Source organism: Sus scrofa, chromosome 13 (genome assembly GCF_000003025.6).
Source record: "Sus scrofa isolate TJ Tabasco breed Duroc chromosome 13, Sscrofa11.1, whole genome shotgun sequence".
Taxonomy (NCBI): domain Eukaryota; kingdom Metazoa; phylum Chordata; class Mammalia; order Artiodactyla; family Suidae; genus Sus; species Sus scrofa.
Genome location: NC_010455.5, coordinates 127,114,836 through 127,142,783, shown reverse-complemented (window position 1 = coordinate 127,142,783; position 27,948 = coordinate 127,114,836). Strand labels below are relative to the sequence as shown.

At 35.8% G+C, this 27,948-nt stretch overlaps 1 protein-coding gene across 7 annotated transcripts in view; it reads right to left on the bottom strand.

Moving 5' to 3' along the window:
- The window catches only part of TP63 (tumor protein p63), a 231,093-nt gene extending 204,299 nt beyond the window's left edge, over positions 1-26,794 (bottom strand). For 2 of the 7 annotated variants that reach the window (XM_021070041.1, XM_021070043.1), the window contains exon 1: positions 26,231-26,523. In XM_021070041.1, the coding sequence (XP_020925700.1) occupies positions 26,231-26,292 (62 nt within the window). In that variant the 5' untranslated portion in view covers positions 26,293-26,523. The other 5 variants (XM_021070042.1, XM_021070044.1, XM_013982288.2 and 2 more) reach the window with 5 other exon arrangements.

Here is a 27,948-nt window from a genome sequence, read left to right as displayed (position 1 = left end):
ATTTGTTTATCAATTAAAATTTAGCATTCTTTTAGTGATTGCCCTAGAGTTTACATTATACGTTTTTAACTATTCTAAATTTATCTTCAAATCACACTCTACTACTTCATGTAGTAGGTGTCTTCCAGTCAATTTTTTTTTTTTTTAGGGCCATACCTGTGGAATATGGAAGTTCCCAGGCTAGAGGCTGAATCAGAGCTGCAGCTGCAGGCCTACAGCACAGCCACAGCAACACCAGATGAGAGCCGCATCTGAGATCTACACTGTAGCTTGAGGCAATGCCAGATCCTTGACCCACTGAGTGAAGCCAGGAATGGAACCTTCCCCCCTCATGGATACTAGTAATGTTCTTAACCCACTGAGCCACAATAGGAACTCTTCAATCAAAACTTCTCAGTTCCCTTTTGCTCCTCTCTTGGTATACTGCTATCATTCATTTACTTAGCTATATATTTTAATACACTCTTACTGTTGTTATTTTAAACTGTCTTCTTTTAGACCAATTAGGAATAAAAAAAAATATTCTATTATATCTTCATTCTTTCTCCAAATCTCTTCCTTTCTTCATATAGGAAACATATATATTATTATATACTTATACTTACCTATATTATTTTTCTTCTGCTTTAAGAATTTCTCTTAACAGTTCTTGCAGGTCTGATGGAAATGGATTCCCTTAGTTTTTATTTGTTTGAAAAAAGTCTCTTTCATTCACTTTTGAAAGATAATTTCATTAGATGTAGAATTCTAGGTTTGCATTTTTTTCCAACACTTGCAGTATTTCACTCTATTTCTTATCTGAATGATTTCTGAGAAGTCTACTGTAATTCTTATCCTTGTTCCTCTAGAGGTAAGATAATCCCCTCTGTGCCCCCTGCCCTGTCAGCTCCTTTCAAGATTTTCTCTTTGTCTTTGGTTTACTACAATTTAAATATGATAGTCCTAAAGGTATGTGTGTGTTTGGTTTTGGCATTTATCCTGCTTCTTGTTCTCTGAGCTTCCAAAATCTTCAGTTCTCTGTTTCATTGATTAGGGAGAGTTCTTAGCCATCATTGCTTTCTTTTTCTTTTTCTTTCTTTCTTTCTTTCTTTTTTTTTTCCTGCTCAGTTCTCTCTTTTTCTGGTATTCTAGTTATAAATATGTTATGTTTTAACATTGCCTCACAGTGTGGGTGATCTGTTAATTTTTTTTTCATTTTTTTTTTCTCCTTGAATTGCAGTTTGGGGATTTTCTACTGATGTTGCCCAGTTTACCGCTTCTTCCTCTGGCTGTGGGCTCCTGATGAATCTACTGATGAACCCATAAAAGGTATTCTTCATTCTTGTTATCCTGGCTTTTGTGTTTGTTTATTTTTAAGAATTTATTTTGAGAGTAGTTTTAGGTACACAGCAATATTGAGCAGAAGGTACAGAAGTTTCCCATATATCACCTCTTCCTATATATGCACCATCTCCCCCATTATCACCCAAAGTCATGCATTTGTGATACTTCATGAACTTAAGTTGGCAAATTATTATCCAAAGTCCATAGTTTATATTAGGGTTCATTTTTGGTGTTGTTTATTGTACATGTATGTTTGGGTAAATACATAATGACATGCAGCCACCATTATAGTATCATACAGAGGAGTTTCACTCTACAAATTCTCTATGTTCTGCCTCTTCATCCCTCCCTCTCCAAAAATCCTGGTGACCACTGATCTCTTTACTATTGCTGTTTCGTTGACATGACAGGTGGCATAAACTGATTTTATAATGTTGAAACAGCCTGGTATACCTGGGGTAAATCATAATGTTATAGCGTTTTTTTTTAATTTTTTTTATCATTTCCTTTTAATACTTTAATTTTCCTCTCTCTTACATTATCCATCTGCTCTTTCATGTTTTTGAATTTTTCCATGACAGCCCTTAACCTACTAATCTCCCATGGATCATTTCAACATTTATGTCATATCTGAGACAGGCTATGGTGGTTTTATTCTTCAAACTGTGACTTATCTACCTAGGCACATTTTGACATTTGTCAAATGTTGGGCATGTAAAAGTAAATTTGCCTTTAGTGTGATGACTTATGTTAACATTGCTCGAAGTCAGACTGATTAAAGTTTCTGTAGGTAGAGGTGTCAGAGGCTTCGCATTCCTTTTTATCTCTTCTTTTGATTTTGGGCTTCCCTTTGCGAAAGTCTGTACCTTGCAGCTCTTTCAGCCACAATCTACTAAAATTTTATTGAATTCCACTTGGTATAGTGATAAAATGTTGGGGAAGGAAAAAGGTTTTATAAGATTCTAATTAAATCTCAGTCTTTCACTGGATTTATATCACAGGGATGTGACCCTCACAAGCATTTCTCCACTAGAATAGTTTTATTTCTCCTGAATTCTACTGTCTTCTCTGACTCCAGTATCTCCAATGTATTTGCTTGAAACCCTGACCCCTACTAATGTTATCACTCCTCCCTGCTAAGACATTAAGTCTGAATGGGACTCCAAAGGGAAGATTACTAACTGATGCACCTCTGGCAGTCTTTCCCTTTGGATAACAGTCCTACTGTGGTGTTACAGAGAAAACTGTTTATTTTACAGTGGCTCCTCTTTCCCTTCCCTTCAATGGGACATCTTAGATCCTCATAGTAAGGCCTTAGTGGGGTTCCTGGTAGAAGCCCAGAAAAGTGTAGATCTCTTCCAAAACTGTGTTTCAAAGGATCTCTCACTGTTAAGCTAGTAGACAACACCTCCAGCAATCAATCAGTTAAATGTTCCCACCACTTTATGGCGTCTGCTGCAGCTAAGCAGATCTCTATTCTCTTTCTCTGGATGAACCTATCTCTTCGGATTTTACGATGGCCATTTGTCCTGCAACCTCATTTCTCTAGTAGGTACAGAAATTTTCAGTTTGTCTAACATTTTCTTCTTGTGAGAGAGGTGACAGCATCTGAGTTCCTTACATATTAGAGTTAAACCAGAAGTCTCCCTAATTTTTAAAGATTGTGCAGAAGCAGATGTCTCAACTTCCATTTAATTGTGTTCCAGTAGCCTAAAGGTAGCTTTAAAAATTGTAACAAATGTTCCTTTCATTTCCACAAATTCTGTGAGTCTATGAGAAAGTTAGCTATAGCATTTCTTCCTAATTGATGACCAAACTTGAAATCACTGTAAAATTCATTGCTGGCTGCTACATTTCAAAAGCTGTCCCATGATCTTCCCATTCAGGTGTTCTCAGTGGGATGCAAAAGCAAAAATTTGGCTTCTTTCCATTAACTCAATTAAGATCCCTTCTAGCTCATTAACCTGAACAAAAAATTACATCAAGGGCATGTGACAATGGAAAATAAGAAGACATGGCATGAAAAAGGGGCCAGGAAATTATATGTTGAAATCTGAGTGTGGGATATCTCAGTACATGAGATTTCTAAATATGTAGGTCATTAATGCAAATATGAAAAAGCTTTGTGACTTTTAGGTTTTCCAACTTATTCTATTAATCAGTTTTTTAGGATTTTTTTAGATAGATATTTTTGGGAAAAAAAGCCATTACAATATTGCCATATCTGAGAACTCGAGTCTTTTGAAGCTAAATAATACATCTCCCCCGCCGAGATTCAGCTGAAAATATTTCTCAAAGTTATTTTATTCAAAAATAATTATATATACCGGAAATGTGTATGTACACTTTTTACCCTCTAGTAAATATCCTAAAAAGTAACCTCAGATACTTTTATGTTTTAATATCAAAGCCAATAAACCAAAATAATTATGGATTGATTCTGGAATTAAAATTATTTCTTTTCCTATAGCATGAAGAATAAAATATAACTTATCTTCCATCATATGCTTTCATTTTAATAATCTATTTTCACTTTGTCATGAATTACCCCTTGTCATTTGTTTCTTTGGAATGATTATAAATTAAAAAAAAATCAAAACCTTGATGTTAATATTCTTTTATTTAAGTAAAGATTTCACATATATAATGTGATACTTCAACTGGTTTTGTACCTTAAGACAATTAAGATATTGCTGGCAAATAGGTCTCATGCTTTCATAGGTTTAGCTAATCAGCACAAAGTTATCTTGCACATAAATAAGAAATTAGTTTACTAGGAATTGTGTTTATTATAAATAACAAAACATGCATAAAGAAAATATATAATCATCATTTGATTCTTTAATCTCTTCAGCCCTAGTGGAGGGTGGGCTGAAATTCAACCATTGCTCCCCCAAGCATAAAGAACCACATGAAAGATATGAGATGCTTTTCTCTAACATATTATTTTGGTGTTAAAATAACAAAGACTAAGAATTTGTTTAGATCTAATCCCTTAAAATATAAAAGTTATAGACAACTAGACAAGTATCTTATTATAAATGAAATACGGTTTAGGGCAAATGCTTTTCAAAATTAAACACTCAAGGAATTTTCTTAACAATTAAAGCTCATAAAAAATCTGCATATCGTATATCATAAAAGGTCTAGTTTTAGTAGACTCAACTGAGACATCTGGAAATTAGGTTATTTTAATATTATAACAAGAATACCACCACCACCACAACCAGCAGTTACCATGATTTGAAAAGAAAACTGTACTTGTTTTGATTCAATCGGTCTAAATTTAGCAGATAATTATTGAGCAGAGTTTTAGGAGAATTATATAAAGTAGTTTGTAATAATGACATATAATGGGGACACCTCAGAAACTGAGAAATAAGATTAATTGCCTTTTGTGAGTAAAACAAAAATGTAGCAGGTCTCATTGGAAAAGTCACAAAAGAGACAGGCATGATCTCAGGCCAAAAATAGAATGAAATATGATTAAATATACTAGCATATCTAAAGGAAAAATGTGCAGTCAAGGTGGGTTATAGAATTTGTTGGTCATTGGTGAGGGCTGAGAAACCAGAAGAGAGCTTTATTTTATTAGGTCTCCAGCTCTGTCCTGGCACATGTATATTCCGGCCCAACATGAGTATCTATATGTTCCTTTCAGTGCATATATTTTTATGGAGTAAGCTGTATAGTAATGAATATATTAGGCTATCAAATTCTCCATTGACCTCTATTCTTCTACTATGCCATATTCATTTGCTAACATTCAGAATCTAATTTGCTGTCCACTATAATATGTCTACTTATATTCTTACAAGAAAGGAATATACTTATCAGCCAACAGAAGCTTATTCAAGATTGTCATATCTCCCATTGTAAGACATGAAACATTGGCTTTCTCATTTTCATATATCAATCTGAGTTCTTGGTTAACCAAGAAGTTGGATCTTGTGTTAAAACCAAGCCTCTAAGTTTTCAGGTTTGAGAGCTAGCTTTGAATTGAAATATATTCACCAAAGTAATGTCATGCTCCAGAAACCAGATGCCCTTCCATGGATGACACCCAAGCCCAAAATAAGGTCCTTTTCTATAAACTTTGACAATTCTATCTTTTTTCTTTATACAGCCACACCTGTAACATATGAAAGTTCCCAAACTAGGGGTCAATCAGAGCTTCAGCTTCAGGCTTATGCCATAGCCATAGCAATGCCAGATCAGAGCCACATCTATGACCTATGCCACTGCAATTTGCAGCAATGCTGGATCCTTAAGCCCTGGGCAAGGCCAGGGATCAAATCCACATCCTTATGCATTCACAATGGGAACTCTGGAAATATATTCTTGATACTATCACTCTTAATCACCTTAGTACAAAGCGTCACTGATTCTCATTCAAAGCAATGGCCCCCAGACCTGCACCCTCAAAGGCCAGAGCAGAGCAATCCACACTGACTCTATCTCCTTCACAGCAGGATTTTCATTCTGTAGAAATAGATGTAGAGCTTCTCATTTCTCTCTGCATATCTGGCTTCTGCTGGAGTCAATGGGGAAACACACACACACACACACACACACACACGCACACACACACACACAGCCAAAGTGATTCTTCAAAATATAAGACAAAATTCTTATGAGAGAGAAGTCAATCTTTATATCTCTGCTCGGCAGTCCTGCTCCCTAACAATTGTTTTTATCTCTCCCTTCCTTCTTGCTCTGTTGCAGCCACTCCAGCCTCCTCACATTCTGGAATTCTCTTTCTCCCCATTTCTTCCTTATTCTTTTTAGATATCTACTTACATGTCACCTCATCTGAGAGGACTTATTAGATGAGCATGTTATTTAATATAGCATTCTTTTCAAACCTATCATTCTTTCTACAGACCCCTTATCTTGCCTCACTTTTATGCTGAGACTTACCACTACCCAACACGTCATGTCCTTATTTGTGGAACTGAAGGTATCGGTTCCATGACAGCATTCATGAGTTTTTGCCCCCTAGTGCCTGGAACTGGTCTTAGCACAGAGATGGTACCCATTTCATTTTTTTTTAGATCAACAGTTGCAAGAGAAATGTGTAATAACAAAGGCTATTTGATTAGATTGCAGAACCCTAATCCTACCTTTGCCTTCAATTAGGCATCTGTGTGACTTTCAACAAGTCACTGGCTCCCTACCTTCAGATTCTTTATCTATAAAGTGCAACTAATAATACCTCTGTGGTTCAAATGCTTTATGTAAAAGTGTTTTACATAATAAAATCCTATACGATTATGAGAGATTTGGATAAACAAGATAGCCAGGCTTACAAATAGGATAGGCAACAAACTTTAGTGAGAACACTGAATTCTGAGTGTGAAAAGCCAATTGTTAGCCTTGACTCTCTCACTTACCAGGTCTGTGACTTTGGGTCAGTTCAAAACCTTTAAGCTTCATTTCCCTGATGAAAAAAAAAAAAAAAACTTTTCCAATAATATTTTTTCACTCATTTTAAATAAACTAGGAGCTGGATCAAGATGGTGGAGAAATAAGACGTTGCATTCACCTTCTCCTACAAACACATCAAAAAAAACCAAAAAAACAAAAAACAAACAAACAAAAAAACACATCTATGTGTAAAATGACTCATACAGAACATCTACCGAATGCTAGCAGAAGAAACTAAAACTCCAAAAAGGACAAGAAAATCCTGACATAATTGGGTAGAACAAAAGAAAAAAATAAAGAAAAAAAGTGAATCATGATGGGACTGGAAATAAAGAATTTCTCCAACAAACAAAATCTAAAAGAGCACAGCAATACTAAACCCATTCTAAAAGAAATACTGAAAGGGCTTCTCTAAATAATAAAAAAAAAAAAGAAGAAGCAAGATGAAATAGGATGAAATAAACCATAATTGGAAAGCAGTCGCTTAAATAAGCCAGCACACAGATCTAAAAGAGGAAAAAAACAAAACAAACGAACAAAAACTACTGTAAAAGCGATAGTAAACACAAGGAACACCAAAAGGACAAACACAAAGATGTTAAAAAAGGACTTCAAAATCATAGAATGTGGGGAAAGAAAGTAAGAAAATGTAGACTCTTTTTTTTTTTATATGTTTGGGCCTATATAACTCAAGCCATTTACAACAAACCCACAGCAAATATAATACTCAATGGAGAAAAGCTGAAAGCTTTCCCACTAAAATCTGGAACAAGACAAGAATGCCCACTCTCACCACTTTTATTCAACATAGTATTGGAAGTCCTAGCCACAGCAATCAGACAAACAAAAGAAATAAAAGGTATCCAAATTGGAAAGACGAGGTAAAATTTTCACTCTATGCAGATGACATGATACTATATGTAGAAAACTCTAAGGACTCAACCCCAAAACTACTCGAACTGATCAACAAATTCAGCAAAGTAGCAAGATATAAGATTAACATTCAGAAATCAGTCGCATTTCTGTATACTGACAACAAAATATTAGAAAAGGAATACAAAGATAAAATATCTTTTAAAATTGCACCCCAAAAAATCAAATACCTGTAAATAAACCTGACAAAGGAGGTGAAAACTTATATGCTGAGAACTATAAAACATTAATTAAGGAAATTAAAGAAGATACAAAGAAATGGAAAGATATTCCATGCTCCTGGGTTGGAAAAATTAATATTGTAAAAAATGGCCATACTACCCAAAACAATCAACAGATTCAGTGCAATCCCTATCAAACTACCCATGACATTTTCACAGAACTAGAATAAACAATCCAAAATTTTATATGGAACCACAAAAGACCAAGTATTGCCAAAGCAATTCTAAGGAACAAAAACCAACCAGGAGGCATCTCTCTCCCAGACTTTAGGCAATATTACAAAGCCACAGTCATCAAGACTGTGGGGTATTGGTATGAAAATAGACATGCAGACCAGTGGAACATAATAGAGAACCCAGAAATATGGTCAGTTAATCTTTGACAAAAGATGCAAGAATATAAAATGGGAAAAAGACAGTGTTTTCAGTAAGTAAGCCACATGCAAATTCATGAAACTGGAACACACCCTCACACCATGTACAAAAATAAACTCAAAATGGCTTGAAGACTTAAATATAAGACAAGACACCATCAAAGTCCTAGAAGAGAACATAGATAAAACATTCTCTGATATCAACCTTACAAATGTTTTCTCAGGTCAGTCTTCCAAAGCAACAGAAATAAAAGCAAAGAAAAAAAAAAGGGACCTAATAAAACTGACAAGCTTTTGCACAGCAGAGGAAACCATAAAAAAAAAAAAAGACAACTTATAGAATGGGAGAAAATAGTTTAAGATGATACAACTGACAAGGGCTTAATCTCTAAAATATGTAAACAACTTATAAAACTCAACAGCAAAAAAGCCAACAACCCAATTGAAAAATGGACAAAAGACCTGAATAGACATTTCCCCAAAGAAGATATGCAGATGGCCAACAAGCACATGAAAAAATGCTCAACATCACTGATTATTAGAGAAATGCAAATCAAAACTACTATGAGGTACCACTTCACACCAGTCAGAATGGCCATCATTAATAAGTCCACAAATAACAAGTGCTGGAGGGGGTATGGAGAAAAGGAACCCTCCTGCACTGTTGGTGGGAATGTAAATTGGTACAGCCACTATGGAGAACAATATGGAGGTACCTTAGAAAACTGTACAAAGAACTACCATATGACCCAGAAATCCCACTCTTGGGCATTTATCCAGACAATACTTCACTTGAAAAAGACACATGCACTCACATGTTCATTGCAGCTCTATTCACAATAGCCAAGACATGGAAACAACCTAAATGTCCACTGACTGATGATTGGATTAAGATGATGTCATATATATACAGAATGGAATACTACCCAGCAATGAAAAGAACAAAATAATGCCAATCGCAGCAACATGGATGACACTAGACACTTTCATATTGAGTGAAGTTAAGTCAGAAAGAGAAAGGAAAATACCGTATGATATCACTTATATCTGAAATTTAATATATGGCACAAATGAACCTTTCCACAGAAAAGAAAATCATGGACATGGAGAACAGACATGTGGTTGCCAAGGGGGAGGGGGAGGGACGGGATGGACTAGGAATTTGGAGTTAATAGATATAAACTATTGCCTTTGGAATGGATAAGCAATGGATGGGATCCTACTGTATAGCACTGCGAACTACATGTGGTCACTTGTGATGGAACATGATAATGTATGAAAAAAGAATATATACATGTATGTGTGACTGAGTCACCTTGCTGTGTAGCAGAAAATTGACAGAACACTGTAAACCAGTTATAATGGAAAAAAAATAATTATAAAAAATAAAAATAAATTATATCTCATTCATCAGGAAAACCAACAGTGATTAAGGATTTTTTATTAACTGTTTCTTCATAATTCACTCAATCAACAAGTTATTAACTGGGCATCCTGCATGCCAGGCTCTGTTCTAGGCATTTGAGATAAATCAGGGCACAAAGAAGACAAATCTCCTGCTCTCATGGAGTTTACCTTCCCTTGTGAGGAAACATAAGTACATAAAGTAGTATATTAGAAGATGATGTTTATTATATGGACAAAATTGTGTAGTAAGGAACTGCGGATTAGAAATATGGGAAGTGGGGGTCAGGTTACAATTAAATAAGGGGCCATGACCCCTGAGCATACACTGTCATTGAAAGACTTTTCTTCTCCTCCTCTATATGTTTTATTTTTGCTCAAAAGTCGATCCTATATATTTTGCTTAAAATTATAGAAACTATGTACTCCCAATGGAGTAGCAGATATAATAATATACCTTTGAAGAAATATTACTGTAGAAAATTTGCAGTGGTTATTAACCTTTCCAAGCAAAATCTGTAAGCTTCTCATGAAATGCAGTTGATCACATAGGGTTTCTTAATTACTAATTTCTTTAAAAGAAGCAGTATTTCCATTACAAATTAAATAAATAATATATCTAAAACATGCATTTTTTTTTTAGTCCACTTGTTCTGAAACTCATGTTTTTACTGCTACATTTTCTATTCTTGGAAACTGAAAACAAGGAGGGGGAGGAAAGAGGTTTTTTTTGGGGGGTTGTTTTTGTTTTTGTTTTTTGACAATGTCCCATTTGGCTTTTACTTTCCTAGGAGGGCTGCATCCACAATGACGAAGCAACTGTACCCTGTAGAATTAGGAAAATGGCAAAAGGGATGCTAAGCTTCCTGAGAACAACCATGTAGAGTTTGAAATAGCTTTCTAGACAAACACAATCAACTGATCCTCTCCATCAGCGCCCTGGATTGTGGTGTGTGACTAGAGAAGCCATAAGGAGAAGACTTGTTGAATTGGGCCCACTAAGGGGGAGGTCGTTGGGATGAGCTGACAGGTCATATTTAATGACTATGGTCAATGGTTCATCACACAAGTTAGACATATGAACCAGTCATTGTTTTCGCACAGATATTTACAATGCTAGAAATATGTAATGCCCTGGTAAAGACCTAATTTGTAGGACATGACTAAGAGAAAGTCCAGAATGACAGAATAGTCACTGTTGGCCTAAAATCTTAATCTGAAGAACCACATCAGCACTCGGGTTGCTATCTGGTTACAGTGACCCTCCTCCTTGGGTATTAAAAACTATCCACCCGCAAGTTGGCATAGAACATCGGTGTCATTTGTTAGGACCTCTGGAGTTCTTGGAAGTGACAAAGTGCGAGACAAACGCTATTATTTATAGTCTGTCCCTGTTCAAGGAAAAAGATTCATGGGCCGTTGCTGCCAAGAGTAGCATTAGTTTTCCAGCCTGACAACTTCATTGCAGAGTTCTCATTGGTTGAATCTGAACAGAATTCTTTGGGAAATGAAAATCACGACATTCCCCATGACTAGAGAAGCATATTTCAAACCCAAGCTGCCTCTGGTTTCCAGTAGTGTTTGTACCATACACATTCTCACATGGCTTGACAATGACAACCAAAGCTGTTTTGTCAGGGGATTGTGGGTGTAGCCAGCCACCACCTCTAGTCTCAAATCTGATTCATTTGCTTTTCTCGCTTTTTAAAACTTTTTCCCCTAAGATTTATCTCTGCTGTTTTATGTGTATGAATTCCAATGTCATGTTTCTGCCTGCTTAATATCTCCTGTTTGGTCCTTTACTTGATGTGAAACAATGGATCGAGTAAGGGAAAGGTGAATAAGGAGTGAGGGCAAGAGAACCAAAACATTAAAATACACAGCAAAAACTTTCTAACTGAATTAAACAATTGTTGAATACCTACTATGTGCAGGACTCAATGCTAGACATGATATATATTCAGAAATAACTAAAGCTTAGTTATTTAAGTAAGTAATATAAATGCCTTTAGAGAGGTATAGTTACATGGCATATCAGAAAAGAAATATAACACATTATTTGCAAAGGAAAGCAAAAGCTTTATTCACACATGCATTCACTCCTTCATTTATTATGGATTTGTGAGGTACCTACTATATACACTCAAGGAATATCAAAATAAGTAAGACAGCCCCTCCCCTGAAAAGCTGGAAAAGTAGGTTTCAATGTTAAGTGTGCATCAGAGAAGCCTCTAAAGAGTGTGTTAAAATGTAGATTTCTGGACCACAATGCCAGGTTTTTTGATTGAATAGGGCTCGTGTACCTGAGAATCTGCATTTCTATCACATTATAGGGTACTGCTATGTTCTCAGAATTATCCCTGGAGAGCTACTAGGCTAGAGCAATGCTTCTCAAATTTAATGTTCACAAATTCCCTTGAGTTTTCATTAAAATGCAATTTCTCATTTAATAGGACTGATGTAGGCCCCCAGATTCTGTATTATCCTATGCACTTCACTTTGAGTAGAGAAGGTCTAGTAGGTGGGCAGATGCTTGTAAATAAATATGTACAAAAGTAAGTTCCATTGTGATTCAGGGGTAGTAAACTTGACTAGTATCCATGAGGATGCAGGTTTGATCCCTGGCCCTGCTCAGTGGATTAAAGAATCCAGTGTTGCCATGAGCTGTGATGTAGGCTGCAGACGTGGCTTGCATCTGGCATTGCTGTGCCTATGGCATAGGCCAATGGCCATAGCTCCAATTTTGACCCTACCCCAGCAACTTCCATTTGCCATGGGCATGCCCTAAAAAGCAAAACCAAAAAAAATATGCACAAAAGACATTATGAAATAAACAGAAATTAAGACATGCCTTGGGTTTTGTAGGGGAGATTTTAAGAGTGTACAGATGGAACAGGTTCACTATAAGCTGAGGGTGTGTAAGAGGTGAAGGGATAATAGATTTTGACCAGAAATGGAAATGTGAGGTGGCATGATTTGGGATTGGAATAACTTGAGGTAATGAGGAAGGCCAGCATATGGCTACAGAGTTAGTAACTAGAACAGAGTAGAAATGGGAGCTCCTTGAGTTAAACAGGCCAAGGATGTGTGAGACTACATTATATGAAGGTCATCAAAGGGGCTATTGGAGTTCTCAAAGAGTTGGCATAAGTAAAGAGGACAATGGAGCCAAGTTACAGAAGAGAAGCTCCTAAAGTCAGAGCATTGTCATGAAGTTCAGTAAAGCACTCTGATAGAAGAGGTTTCAGAAGACATGAAACTGCTGAGTGATAGTGGATAAACGGTGATCTGAAAACAGCAGTGTTGAGCATGAAGTATGTTAAGTCCTTTTCTTGGCCCTTGAATAAAAAGGGGTATATATAGAAAGTTTTGCTTCTCCTGAACCACAATGGGCAATATGGGTATTTTTGAGAGAAAGAACAGCTTTTAATTAAAACTAGCTAGCAGAGGAGTATAAAAAAAGAAATGTCAAAGATGAAGATCAAAGATGGAGAGAAAATTTATTCCAAAGGTGATGGCAGGAGTTCCCTGGTGGCCTAGCAGTTAAGGACTCAGTATTGCCATTGCTGTGGATTGGGTTTGAGCTCTAGCCTGGGAACTTTTGCATGCCATGGTCACAGCCAAAATAATAAAACAATAAAACAATACAAAACAAAATAAAAACAAAAATGGTGGGAAGTCAAAATACCACTCTGGAAAAAAAAAAATCACATTGGTAGAGTGGAAACAGGAAAAAGTCAGAATTAATTTAGAGTTGAGAGTTTATGGAAGAGGATTCTATTTAAGTCAACAATTTTCATTAACAGAAATTAGGAAATAAGGGATTTGTGAGTTATGAACAGCCATGAGGGAACAAAAGCAGCGATTTAAGACAAAAAACAAACAAAAAAAACAATTAAAGGAAAGTTTTTGAAGAGGTCCTGAGTTTTCAAATAGTGTAATTCCAAACTTTCAAAATTGAATCCTGTGTAAAGTCCTAGTTAATATGGCTGAAAAAAATTATATCCTGAGATAGAATAAATTGTTCTCAAATGTTTACCAGGTTTAATTTGATGGTAAAAATAATCCTTAGTAATCTTTCTCCTCTTTGGATTCACACTATTTTTCTAAAATGTTAAATAATTTGTTTCTAGGGTCTCTAAGCATAAAAAGAAAAAAAAACTTATTAAAAAATGATGGCTGCATAGAATCTGCTGAGGATTAGTTAAGGTATGACCATAAAAATAATGTTGTAGAAATCAAGATCCTACTCATTTCCACCAGTATTGAGCTATTATAACCTGGGCAGTTTTCACAGCTTCTCTGTGCCACAACTTCTTCTATAGAATAACGATAATGAGACCTATCAGCTATATGGCACTTACCATGCACCAGTCGGTGTCTGTAAATCATTTGTACAATTAACTCATTTAATTCCCAAAGCCACCCAGTCAGGTAGGTCATATCATCATGCTCATTTGTACATGAGAAGAGACATACAGAGATTAAGTTAGGAGATTTAACAATTGGTGGAGAGAGAATTTGAACTAAGGCACCTGAGTCACAAAACCTAGTCTCAACCATTATAGTGCTGTCTCTTGGTTACCAATAGATAATACCAACAAATACTCTTTATGGGGATTTGAGAATTAAATGTGTAAAATTAGATATGTAAAGTGCTTAGAATCATTCTGGCACATAATAATTCAATAAATACTAGATATTTACAGTTTATGCCTCATCCTCATTTTCTAAAAATATAGGATCAGAAGTTGAAACCTCAGAAAATTAGTAATTGGGGTTTCTATAGTTGCCCTAGTTAATAATAATAAAAAAAAGTGTTATTAAAACTATGTAATTTTACATATGTTAAATTAGCAAAATATATTTTTTTACTTTTTAAAGTATAGTTGATTTACAATGTTGTGACAATTTCTGTTGTGTAGCAAAGTGACCCAAGCATACATACATATATATATACACATTCTTTTTTCCATATAATCCCCCATCATATTCTACCCCAGGAGACTGGACACAGTTCCCTGTGCTATACAATAGGACCTCACTACTATCCATTTTATTTTATTTTATTTTTTTTTTTGTCTTTTTGTTGTTGTTGTTGTTGTTGTTGTTGTTGTTGTTGTTGTTGTTGTTGCCATTTCTTGGGCCGCTCCCGTGGCATATGGAGGTTCCCAGGCTAGGGGTCGAATCGGAGCTGTAGCCACCAGCCTACGCCAGAGCCACAGCAACGCGGGATCCGAGCCGCATCTGCAACCTACACCACAGCTCACGGCAACGCCGGATCGTTAACCCACTGAGCAAGGGCAGGGACCGAACCCGCAACCTCATGGTTCCTAGTCGGATTCGTTAACCACTGCGCCACGACGGGAACTCCACTACTATCCATTTTAAATGTAATAGTTTTCATCTACTACCCCAAACTCCTAGTCCATCCCACTGCCTCCCCCAGCCCCCTTGGCAACCACAAGTCTGTCCTCCATGTCTGTAAGTCTGTTCTATTCTATAGAGAGGTTCAATTGTGGCATATTTTAGACTCCACATATAAGTGATATCATATGGTATTTGTCTTTCTGACTTACTTCACTTGGTATGAGAATCTCTAGTTGCATCCATGTTGCTGCAAATGGCATTATTTCATTTTTTATGGCTGAGAAGTATTCCATTGTGTATATGTACCACATCTTAATTCATTTATCTGTTCTGTTGATGGAAATTTAGGTTGTTTTTATGTCTTGGCTATTGTGAATAGTTTTGGAATGAAAATAGGGGTGCATGTATCTTTTTCAGTGAAAGTTTTGTCTGAATACATGCCTAGGAGTGGGATTGTTGGATCATATGGTGGCTCTATATTTAGTTTTTCGAGGAACCTCCATAGTGTTTTCCATAGTGGTTTTACCATAAATTAGCAAAACTTTTAAATAATATCTAAAGCTGGAACTCTTTGGCAAAATTCATTGACACATCCTTTTAAAGAGTAATGTTTTCCAGAAAACTTTAAAAAATATATACACTTTAACTTGTCAACCTTCTTAACTTCTTAGGTCACAGTATGTTGTGAGGGAAGCAGCAAAATCTTTATATCAGATAATCCTGGGTTCAAATTGTGACTGAGGTCAAAATGAAAACATAAAGAGTTTCTTCCATATACCAGTTATATCATCTTGGTTAAGTCAGTTATCTCTCTCAGCATCATTTTCTCATCTATAAACTAGGCATGTTACTTAGCTAAAAAAGCCTAAAATGTAAAGATGTAAGTAAATTACATGGCAATTTGTAGAGATTGAACACATATTAGGTTGCATTCCCTAAATATTTGTTTCATGGAATGATCCCAAGAGAATAAAGCAAAGGAGGTGTCTATACAATATTTTTCAATCTATAATAGCTAGCTTAAATATTCAATAAGAGAAATAAATGTATTAAGTCGCATTGATCTGATGAGATTCTTATGCAGTTACATACGATAAATGCAAAATACATGATAAATGGAAAGGACAAGTAATTTAAGTAATTTATATAATATACAACTTAAGTAATTTATATAATAAAACATTGAAATTCTTTTCTTTTTCTTTTTTCTTTTTTTCCTTTTGCTTCTTAGGGCTGCACCTGTGGCATAAGCAAGTTCTCAGGCTAGGGGTCAAATTGGAGCTACCATAGCAATTCGGGGTCCAAGCCGTATCCGTGACATACACCACAGCTCACAGCAATGCCAGATCCTCAATCCACTGAGTGAGGCCAGGGATCTAACCCACATCCTCATGGATACTAGTTGGGTTCATAACCCACTGAGCCACAACAGGAACTCCTGAAATTATTTTATATTACAACTACTGTGAAAACAATATGGACCTAGAAGATGACATGGAAAACAACTGTTTTATTAGTTGTTTTTATTTATTGTTTATTTTATTGTTGGCTTCCATTATTGCTGAGAACATGTCATTTGTCTAAAAGCTTTTGATTCACTAATATCAAGTTACAAGTACTTTTATCTGAATGTTTCATCTGAGAATACCTAAAATATGCTGATATTTATGTTTCTACCTGAGCTTCAAAGATCTTCCTTTATATCAGACTTAATTCAGATGATCCTAAAAGATTTGCTATAGTAAAAATGAGCACTTAAAAACTTGGAATTTTAAAATTTCTTATCATATATCCATTTAGTAAATATTTACTGAACATTATTGAATAAGTTTGTAGTTTACAGTAAGTTTGGACTATTTAAGACTTTATCATTTCCCTTTTTCTATTCTTCCTTGTTATGCCAATTGTATTTATCAATTTATTCAAATAATTGCTAATTTATAAAACTCCTTTAAAATTCTTTTAGCTACTCAGATGAACTAGATGTTAAAATAAAAAATCCAAAAGCTACATATTTTGTCAGTGTTATTTGTGTTTTTATGTGGTTGTCATAATTTCTCTCACTTACAAAATGCCCCAAATTCACTTTTGCAGAGCAAAGTTTGAACTGTTTTTTTTTTTTAAAGTACTTTATGATATTTTTAGCCTTTTTGGGTATATTTTGTCTTCCCAAGAAAGAAAGGTACATAGAGCTTATATAAAAGAAAGAAAAAAGGAAGGAGGAAAGTAGAAAGGGAAAAAATTCAAGATTTGGAGGTAAAATTGCATATACATTTTATGTAGGAAGATAAGGTGGGTCCTCAAATGTCTGCCAGACAGGCAAGTAGTGCTTTCACAGGCAAAGTTTTTTTGCTCAGTGAAAACATGATTCAGCATAAGATTTTATAAAGTGTGTCAATACAAATGCAAAATTTAGGGTGGCCTATGTTCCCACCAGTGCTAAAATGAAGATAAGTCAGCTACTGAGATCTTTTCACTAAATCTGAAATATTAATTAGAGCCACATCAACCTCTACAGAATACCAAAAAATAGCTTATGCAGGTGCAAAGATTTATCGTATTAGATGGTATCAATTGAGATGTTTGAAAAAATTCATTTGGACTAGATGCTTTGATTTCTTTATAATTTATTTAGAAAATCCTGTTAAGTAGAAAATTCTTCATTCACTGCTTGAGATAAAAGTGTTATAAAGAAAAAGTAAATTGAAAATATATATCTTATTGGCACGTTTTACTTAGAGAAAGTTGCAAAGAAAAAATTGGAAGAAAGTGATTTTTCTCATGAAAAGCTTCAATAAATATAATTATTAAGAAGTAAAAAAGAACAACAGCAACCAACTCATCAAGCAAACAAAAAACTCTTAAACTCCCTAGTAGCCCAGAAAGTTAAAGCTACTGTCACGGCTCAGGTCACTACTGTGGTGTGAGTTTGATCCTGGGTGTGGCCAAAAGATAAAGCAAATGACGTTACCAAGTTCAAACACAAAAATGGAAGTTCATTGAGTCAGAAAAAAGGGAAAAGAAAAGCTAATGCTGAATTACAAATAAACTATTTAAAGCTAAGTAGTTTAAAGGAAGCTCTAAAAATTGACCACCTTGATAAAATGGCAAGATATGATTGAAGGATAAATTAATTGCAAAAATAGAATCAACAATCTTCAGATATAACTTTTTTTTTTTTTTTTTTGCTTTTTAGAGCCACACCTGTAGCATATGCAAATTCCCAGGCTAGGGGTCAAATCAGAGCTACAGCCACAGCAGCTTGGGCTCCATGTTGTCTGTGACCTATACCACAGCTCACTGCAATGCCAGATCCTTTAACCCACTGAGTGAGGCCGGGGATCAAACCCATATCCTCATGGATAGTAGTCAGGTTCGTAACCTGCTGAGCCACAATGGGAACTCCCCAGATAAAACATATTTAACTTTAGAAGCAAAAGTCTTTATTGCAGCCTTACCCCTAGGATGAATTTGTGTGCATCCTATTGTTTATTTCAATTTACACCACCATCTCTTAAAAAAAAAAAAAATTGCATAAAAAAAATCTGCTCTAGGTAACCATGAGGCTGATTAAATTTTCACACCAGCTTCCAGTTTTGTACTTCTTGACTCAGAATGCTTTATCATTCTTAACATTATTATGATGATGGTATTATCTTCCATTATGAGAGAGCTGCCTGAGTTAATGGAAAGTGAGAATGAGTGTTTACCGTTCAACTTGACAAATTAAGTTTGCTCATTTGAAACACAAGAAAAGGGTATGAGAGATTTGAAAGTGTCAAGGAGATTTTGAGCGCTTACATTTCTTCTTCTAAGCTTAATGATTTCATTTTGAACTTCAAAGAGTCTAATTGATAATAAAAAGAGAGTCAGATATAAGTGGAGGATGGAAGGCAAACAATAAGAATGGAGTGACAATTCTCTCCACCTAAATTATCCCCCAAATATTATGGCTTAAGGTAAAACAGAAATGTTAATAACTGTCATTTCCCAAACCTTGACTAACCAAAAAGTACACATCACCCCATGTCCATTTTTCATCCTATTTTAAATGGAACAAAGTGACTTTCAGAGGTTGGGAAGTACATAATTACATAGACTGGAGTCTTTGGACTTTGATCATAATTATAGTGCTTTATCCATCCATCACTTGTTGCTTGAGGACTATTCCTTGGTGAGTTCTTTAAAGGAGATAGAAACCCTGTCAGGACAAATTTGAGCTGCAAAACAGCTAATCAAAAACTTGGCTCTCTTGACTTGAAACAGATTGAAAATTGCCACTTTAATCTCACAATCCATTTGGCTTTTAAGTAAAGTGAGAACATGAAGTCTCTCTTTGGAAAGGCATGTGTCTCTGCCCTTCATACCACGGGTACCTTCTTATGAGCTTCGACTGGGACACTGGATCCAAGTTTGCCTCACACTATGTAATGGTCCTCAAAACTGGGTGTGCAAAGAAACAATTCACCTGGGGTGCTTGATAAAAATGTTGCTTTTGCCTTCCTTCCCCTCAGTTTCTCAGAGAGGTGCCGATGTAATCGTAAACCTAAAATTAACTGGGAAACTTATAGCACCAGAAGGCCTAGAATTGTTTATCCTCAGAGGGGTCTGAAAATTACATTAATTTTATTCCCCCCCCCTTTTTCCTTTTTACAGCTACATCTGTGGCATGTGTAAGTTCCCAGGCTAGGGGTTGCAGCTCAGAGCTGCAGCTGTCAGTCTACACCACACCCACAGCAATGCCAGATCAGAGCCGCATCTGTGACCTACACTACAGCCTTCAACAATGCCAGATCTTTAACTCAATGAGTAAGGCCAGGGATCGAATCCACATCCTCAGAGAGACAATGTCAGGTCCTTAACCCACTAAGTCACAATGGGAACTCTATTATATGAATTTTAATTGTTTGTTTTTGTTAACTATGCAATTCGGAGGTTTCACTAGATTTATCAAGTCATAGTCTCAGAGTGTTGATGTGACATCTCTCTGAATTCCTGACAACATCAGAAGTGAGTATGTATATTATTGTGTTTTGCTGAATCTGAATTGGGGTGTCATAGTTTCAGTTACTTCCTAAGAGTCAAATATATTTCTGTATAAAGCATTTTGAGGAACCTTAAGAGATGCTATGAGCCAAAGTCACCCTTCCCACTTGCTGCCTCCAAGGTATGGGCTTTGCACTTGCAGTCCCCAGCCTGTGTGTCCAGGGTCTGCTCCTCTTCCTTGCACTGCACTGTAGTATTTCTATACATACATCTCTTCCTTGAATTCCCTGAAGTCTAGGATTATATCTTACTCATTCCTTCTGTTTTTTTTTTTTTTTCACCTATCAGCATCAAAAAAATAAATAAGCTCATGGAATACTTTAAGCAAACAAATCCAAACCAAAAAAAATTCAGTTTCGTATCTACAACTTGAGGGTAAAAATCTCTCACATAGTGAGTTAATTTCCTATGACTGCTGTAACAAGTTACCACAAACTTGTGGCTTTAATCAACCCAGATTTATTATCTCACAGATATATTATCTCACAGTTCTATAGATTGGAAGCGTGATACAGATTTCATTGGGCTGAAATCAAGGTGCTGGCAGGACCGTGTTCATTCCAGAGGCTCTAAAGGAAAATCTGTTTCCTGGCCTTTTCCAGCTTTTAGGGACCTCCAGATTTCCCTGGCTCCCTGATCCCTTTCTATTTTCAAAATCTGTTGAATCTTTTCTCACATCACATCACTTGGACACTTTTTATACCTCTCACTCCCACTTTTAAGGACTCTTGTGATTAGATTAGGCTCACATAGATAATCCAAGGTAATTTTTTATTTTTATTTATTTATTTATTTTTGGCCTGTAACTGCTGCATGAGGAAGTTCCCAGGCCAGGGAGCTTACAGGCACCTCAACATTGACCTGAGCCATGGCAGTGACAATGCCATATCCTTAACCCACTGAGCCACCAGGGAACTCCCAATAATCTACCTATTTTAAGGTCAGCGATTTGCAACCTTAATTTCATCTGCAACCTAACTTCCCTTTGTTTCATAAGATAACAGATTCACAAGTTTGGAGTATTAGACCTGGCTTTCTCTGGAGGTCATTATTCTGTCTACCCCAACTGCCCCAGGTGGTCAACTATGTAATGTGTTTGATAACACTTTGTTAATTGTAAAGTTCCCTACAGATCTAACAAACTGTTATAGTCTGTGGTAGAATCAGCCTTGAACAAGGAAAAGACTTGAATTCTAGACTTAGTTTTGTTACTATTTTTTGAGTTTGATTTTGGACAAATATCTTAACCTTTCTAGGTTTTAGATTTCTCAATTCTAAAGCATAAGAATTGAGAGAGACAAATCAAGATGTCAAGACTCATAATGATCTTTGTTCTTACTTTTAAAATGATGGAGAGCAAAATGGGACTTAAGGTATGCCTGCACCAGGACGCAATTGTTGCTGGGATGGAATCTCCAATCCACCGATGTGGCGTACACACAATAGTAGAACTCAGCTACTACATTGAGGGGATGCTTTTCAGAGTTTTGTTGGGTTAATATTTCATTCTCAATGTCTTAGTTGTGAACAGTAGATCAAAAGTTGTTATCCTTACTTACTTTACAAAAAAACTTTGATTTGGACAGCCTAAGTTTGTTAAGGTCACATAATCACTTAGTGGTGGCCTTAAGACCGTTATTCAGACCTTTTAAGTCCTAGGTACCTTCAGTTAACACACTTCCCTACTTCCCTGCCATTTAAATGCATTCATAGCTCAGGAGCAGCATACAGAATTATAACACATCATAATTTTGGCTAGCTACAGTAGGTCATAAAGGTCATTTGAAATGTATTCTTGCAAAAATTTTAAGGGTTGGAGGCAGTATTTTCTTGACTATAGCTGATGGCTACATTTGTCCCTGTTGAGAAACTATACCATTCTATTTCTTTATGAACAGATTCTTCCTGCCCTCTGCCTTGTTTCACTTCAAGTACGGATATAAACCACCTACACAGACTGTAGCATGTCAGTTCATTCCTTTCAGACAGACAGAGGAATTTAGTGATTACAGAGCTGGCTAAAATTAATGCACTAGCCTTATTAAAAAATGGTTTGCTCATTGAATGGGTACCTCATTTATCTTACATCAGGAATTATATTATTACGTCAATTTTCAGTCTTCATATGCACACAAACAACACTATGGGCACATTTTAAATTTTGATCCTGGGTATGATCCTAGGAAGAAAAAGAGCACTTGAAAATAGAGTAGCTGAAGAGAGCTGAATAAAGGGACTGTCTAACAAAGGGAAAAGAGATATGGTATGGATTTTTGGAGTTAGTAGTGGCTAGAAAGGGTTACCACCCTTAAGCTTGAAGAAACGGGAGAGAAGAGAGTAGTTAACTGTATTGGTGGGTAAGAGCCTCTATAGGACCTGCAGCCTTTAGTAGAAAAGCTAACAGAGAGAGGACCAGGGCCACATATACCCCCAATTCACTCTCCTCCCACCCTTTGATCTCCTGCTAGAGGTGCCCACTGGTTGAACCCAAGAGGAAATCAGAGGAGAAAGGATCAGTCAATGAGATCTTTGGAAGTCAGCTCCTGGGGTTCAAAACAAGAAGGATGAAGGGGGGTTGTGGAGAAGCAAGCAGAGGACGCTCAGCACAGACCCACATCTTCCTTTACACGATTGTATTTGACAAATAAAATGATCCTTCACTGTAAGTTCCCTGTAATCACCACGCCCCTCCCCTGTCCTTTCAGGATATATTTAGAAAACACAGTTAATAGAGTTGACCTTTAAGTTCATAGAGCATAAAATTCACAATCAATATGTAATTTACACAGGAAATACTTCTTATTCATACAGTACCTTAACATTTTAAACTTCTTCTGAGTAGAGGGTGACTGAAAAAAACCTCAAAATTATTTTACATGTGGTTCAAATTATAATATGCTTTTCTTTCTCTTTTTTTTTTAGCCCTATCATAAGGCTAACATAAGGTTTCAAAATTTATCATTAGGCTATCATAAGATTTCAAAATTTAGTCTTGATTCCTTTTTATCATTTCAAGTGGTTTGTTTTCAAAATTGTATTTGGAAGAATTTAATCTGCCTTTTAGAAACACTTGGCTAAAGAAATCTATGTTACAAACTAGGTGGCAATTCTAAAAACTAAAGGATGCAAGAAGGCCCAAATTGTTACCCAAACAATAAATTAACAAAACTGTAACTTCTAAAATGCTAACTTTTAGATTTATTTTGAGTATTTACTAGTAAAAATAAACAGAACTCATTGTATATGGTTTTAGTTGATAAGGAAATGGTGTCTACCCTTTTGTTCTTAGTTATTTTGCATAATTTTATCTATTTTTATTACAATTAAATTAGCAATAAAATGACAAAACTTGTGATTTGTCCACCTTCTCTTCTTCTGTAATTGCCATATATCATCAAAGGGGATATCTAAGTTCTATAGTTTAAATATTCTTTTTATTCTCAGAAAAATGTTTGCAGAGACTTAAGTAAATTAGAACTCACATCAGAGCACAACTAAGTGCATAATATGTCAATATGTTCAGGTGCAAAGGAAAAAAAGGGTGAAATTTCAATTTTTAACTGGGAGAATGATTACCATCATACTTTGAAATGTATATTAAAATTGGCTTTTGGGGAATGATATTAACATTCAGTAATAAATGATAATAGTATCTCTCATTTATTCCATTCCGTGATAAAAGGAGATTCATGCATTAAGGTAGTTTGGAGTTAAAAATAACAAGAAATCCTGTTCTTTCCGTTTTTGAAAATTCTCTTTCATAACTTCTTTCTAAAGACAAGGTCAGGAAAAAGACAAATTTAACTATGTAGATGACTGTGATTATGGAATGATTAAATTTGGTCTTACTTAAAATAGATTTTGTAAACTGAGAACTGCAAGGGTTGTCTGCTTAGAAAAACCAGCTCAAACCCATTCACTCCTTAGACATCAAAGAGAAGACTGTTTGATTTTTACTTTGACAATATACAGTATCATAGATTTCTTATAGTGATATTTCATTTATTCGTTGATTCATTTATTCACTAAGTAGAATAGACAGAAAAATAGCAATAAATCAGTCCTTGAAATATCTGAGAAAATTGTTAAAATACGTGAGGAAAATACATGTTATTAAATACGTAAGTACCATAGAGTTAGATGAACAGTACAGCCGTATCTTCTTCAATTTTGTATTCCCAGTGCCTTGCACAGAGTTAATGCTTAGCAACAAATATTTTTCTTTAATGTATTGGTCAGTTGAGTTTTTATTGCACATGGAAAGTACGTAATCTTGTACTTTGTACAATTTGGCAAAAAAAAAAAAATATTTCCTGACCACCCCACACCACAATCTCACAGCCCCCAACACACTCTCCTCATTTCCCCCAAAGTGACACTCGCTATGATTAAAGGTCAAGGATTCAAAATTTTTAAACCATTTTAAGAGCACTGCTATTATTTTAGATTTCATAATCTGTCAAAAACTAAGATAATATTTGCTCTATGAATTAGCAGGTTGTTGGGACACTATGAAAGGCAATTTCCTCAAGTATTTATGTTTACAGGCTTCCCACATCAATCACTAGAAATACTTCTGGACAGAGGTGTACATGATTGACATGTGGGTTGCTAGTCAATAGAAGAAAGTTTTTTCTAGAGCAGAGGTAGATCCAAGTACCTACTTTAAAAAAGATGCCCTCAAGGGAAGCTTCATGCAGCTAATGTTTCATCAGAATTACTCTATTAGAAATATCACTTCAAAGATTTTATTAGAATAGAAAATTTTGAGGCTGGAAAACACTTTTGAAAACCAGACACTCTTTTGTGTTGTGCTCTTTATCCACCTATTTCCCAACTTCAACGAAATCTAATTTTCAAGTTATCTATGAACATGAATTCCAGAGCCATTCCTTTTGGCTAATGTTGTTCTTCCTGTCACAGAGCAAGGCCGGAATTAAATCACCATTCAGATTTCCCATTTCAATCTGGAAGACCACAAACTTGCTTCCTCTCTCCCTTTCCTTCCTTTTTCTCCCTCTCTTTTCTTACTCTCTCCACGACTCCATTTACATTTCTCCTTTACTTTTCCTCTTCTTTCTCACACAGTCCCCTAGAAACCTCCCAGGAAAAGAAGCTAACACTGCATAGTCCACATGAATGTTTACATGGTGACAAATCATATTAATGAAAACAGATCACACGTCTTCCTTAATTGCCTGGGCAATGCGACAGTGAGTCCTGGCCAGAGAGCCCACTGCACTGCTGGTGTGAGACTCTAAGAGACACCAGTGGTGAATGACAGGTTAACCCCTTTGCAACCACACCGTTTTCAACACTCAGAGGACCTCCCTCCTTAATCTTAGAAAATAAAGTATGACATTCCGACATCAGGTCTCCTGTTGTTAAATTAACAACATCACACTGCTATATGCAACTTGAATGTCTCCCATAGCTTTATGACTGGAAAAACACTGTTCAGATTTCATTTACCAGTTTAAAAATAGCAAACTCTGATTTGAAACACACACACACACACACACACATCATGCATGCTCACTAATATTCCCTCTTAGGGCAAGGCAAATGTTCCTTCCTATAAACTGAAGTCAAATTCAGTAGAATCATAAGTTTTAAAAGAAAGATTTGTCAAAAGATGATGTTTGTTATGAAACAAATCCAGAAGAAAATATGCCATAGAGCCAAAATGACAAGCTACAATCTGTTTGGTATAACAATGGCTATTTATCTATTTTGCAACATACAAATCAAAATCACTCTGTGTTTGTTTTGACTTGAGGATCTTCCACAGATTATTAAATCCTTGTCCAATGAAATGTCTTCTTCTTGGGCGGGTGAGTCCTGAGCCAGGCAAATAACAGATTTTAAACATCTTAAAATGGTGTGACAATTTTTTTTAAGAAGCCATGGGAAGATTGTCTTCAAACTCTGTCCCTATGTAAATCCAGATAGCAACTAAAAAAGAAAACCAGAAAAGATGCCACAGACCGCTTTAAGTCCACAGAAGATCCCAAATAATATCATCGTGCTCATAAACAGGGAGGACTGCTCTTCGTACACGGCAGAAACACTCATCATACACAAGGCACTCCAATTAAGTTCTGATAGAAGTTACGTCACATTTAAACTCACCGCTGGATGTAAGGGTCGGGGCAGTACTGTAGGGTGGCACACCGTGAAGTTTCAAAATTCATTTCCTTCAACTCTCTTTAATATCAACAAATGGAGAACAATTTTGTAACATATATACATATACCTGTGTATATACAGATATAAAGCCAGGAGGCTAAAAGCAATAGGGTCAAATACTATCAGACATAGAAGGGTAGACACTTCCCCCACTTCACACACATTTGCAAAGAGGCGGAGCATTTCTTGATTTGAGCCAATGAGATTCATCAAGTGACGAAAACATCAGAAACAGTCAAATCTTACCAGCTGGGCATCCTCTCTAAAGTTGTTCTTCCCCCTCAACCACAGTTTTAGAGTCCTTGACGTATAGTGGCCACACTTGTTGGCAACTTGGAGTCATCTCTGAGCTTCTGGTCTCTCTGGTGATTGGATGCTGGCATGAATGGCATCAGAGTTTAATTTCAGCAGCCTGGGCTTTCATAACAGAACAGAGCAGATGAGTGTCCACTCCGTTCCAGCTAATTAATATTCCCTTGTGTTTGCATACTGATTTGATTTGAGGACTTTTCTTTAACTGCTCTGAAACTAAATATTTCACAGAGCTGCTTAAGAAGTTGTTTGGGTTTTTTGTTTTATTTTTTTATGTCCACCTCCACCCCTCCCTTTTCCCCCTTCATTCTCCCTTTCAGCCAACCGCCTGTTGTGGTCACAATCTCAAATAGCAAAGACAGGGAAATTCCTTGATTATATTTAACCTAGAACTCACTCTTCGTCTCAACTAAAAGAGCTACCCATTCACATCCCCTTAGAAGTTTTACTTTCTCTAAATTAAAAAAAAAAAAATTATTGAGTTTTTAAAGTATCCTATTTCAAACATACCTACACATAATTCTCTTAAAGTAATACTAAAATAGAAAATAATATACCCTTTTAGACTATTTGGTGGCTTAAAAATTTATTTCAAATTCCCTGTTACTGGAAACATTTGAGTGCTTTCATCTCAGTCTCTCCTACTCTCTTATGTATGTCTTACTGTTTTTGCTGGTTTTGGTTTTGCTTTGGCTTGAGTTACTTTGGAGTGAGACTGTTCATTGGTTAAAAAATCAAAAATTAATAAAACATCAAAAAAGTCTACATATAGAATAATTCACTTCCTTTCTGAATCCAGGCTGTAAACTTATACTGATTTTGTGGACCGGGAAATTGAAAGAAATATGATTCAGAAGCTAAATTAAAATAGACTCTAACAGAAGAAAAAAAAAACACGCAAACACACAAAAAAACCAGTTATTGTGCCCAAGGGTCACTAACACAGCAAGTTCTCATCCTCCATTCACCCCCGATCACAGGTCAAAACTGGTGACATCAGAAGTTGTCAGGGTTGTGAGATTATCTAAAGTCCTGTCCAGAGAAATTCGACATTTTCTTTTGAGAAATTTTGATTCAAAATGTGTTTCATAAAAATATTTTATTTGTTGCTTCAGCCAGGATAGAAGGGAGAAGCTATTTAAAACTTGACATTCTCTTCCTTACTTAGCCCAAGAGCGTCAAACATCTGTGAATTGTGAAATTCACAAATATGCCGGCCTGAGCCCCAGCCAACTCAAGCAGCTTGTTCTAAAAAATGGGAAACTTGAGGGAAGATCATTTTACTAATTAATTTAGATTTGTTAATTGGAGTTAAAGTGTTTGGCTTTATTCCCTGCTATTGGCAAATA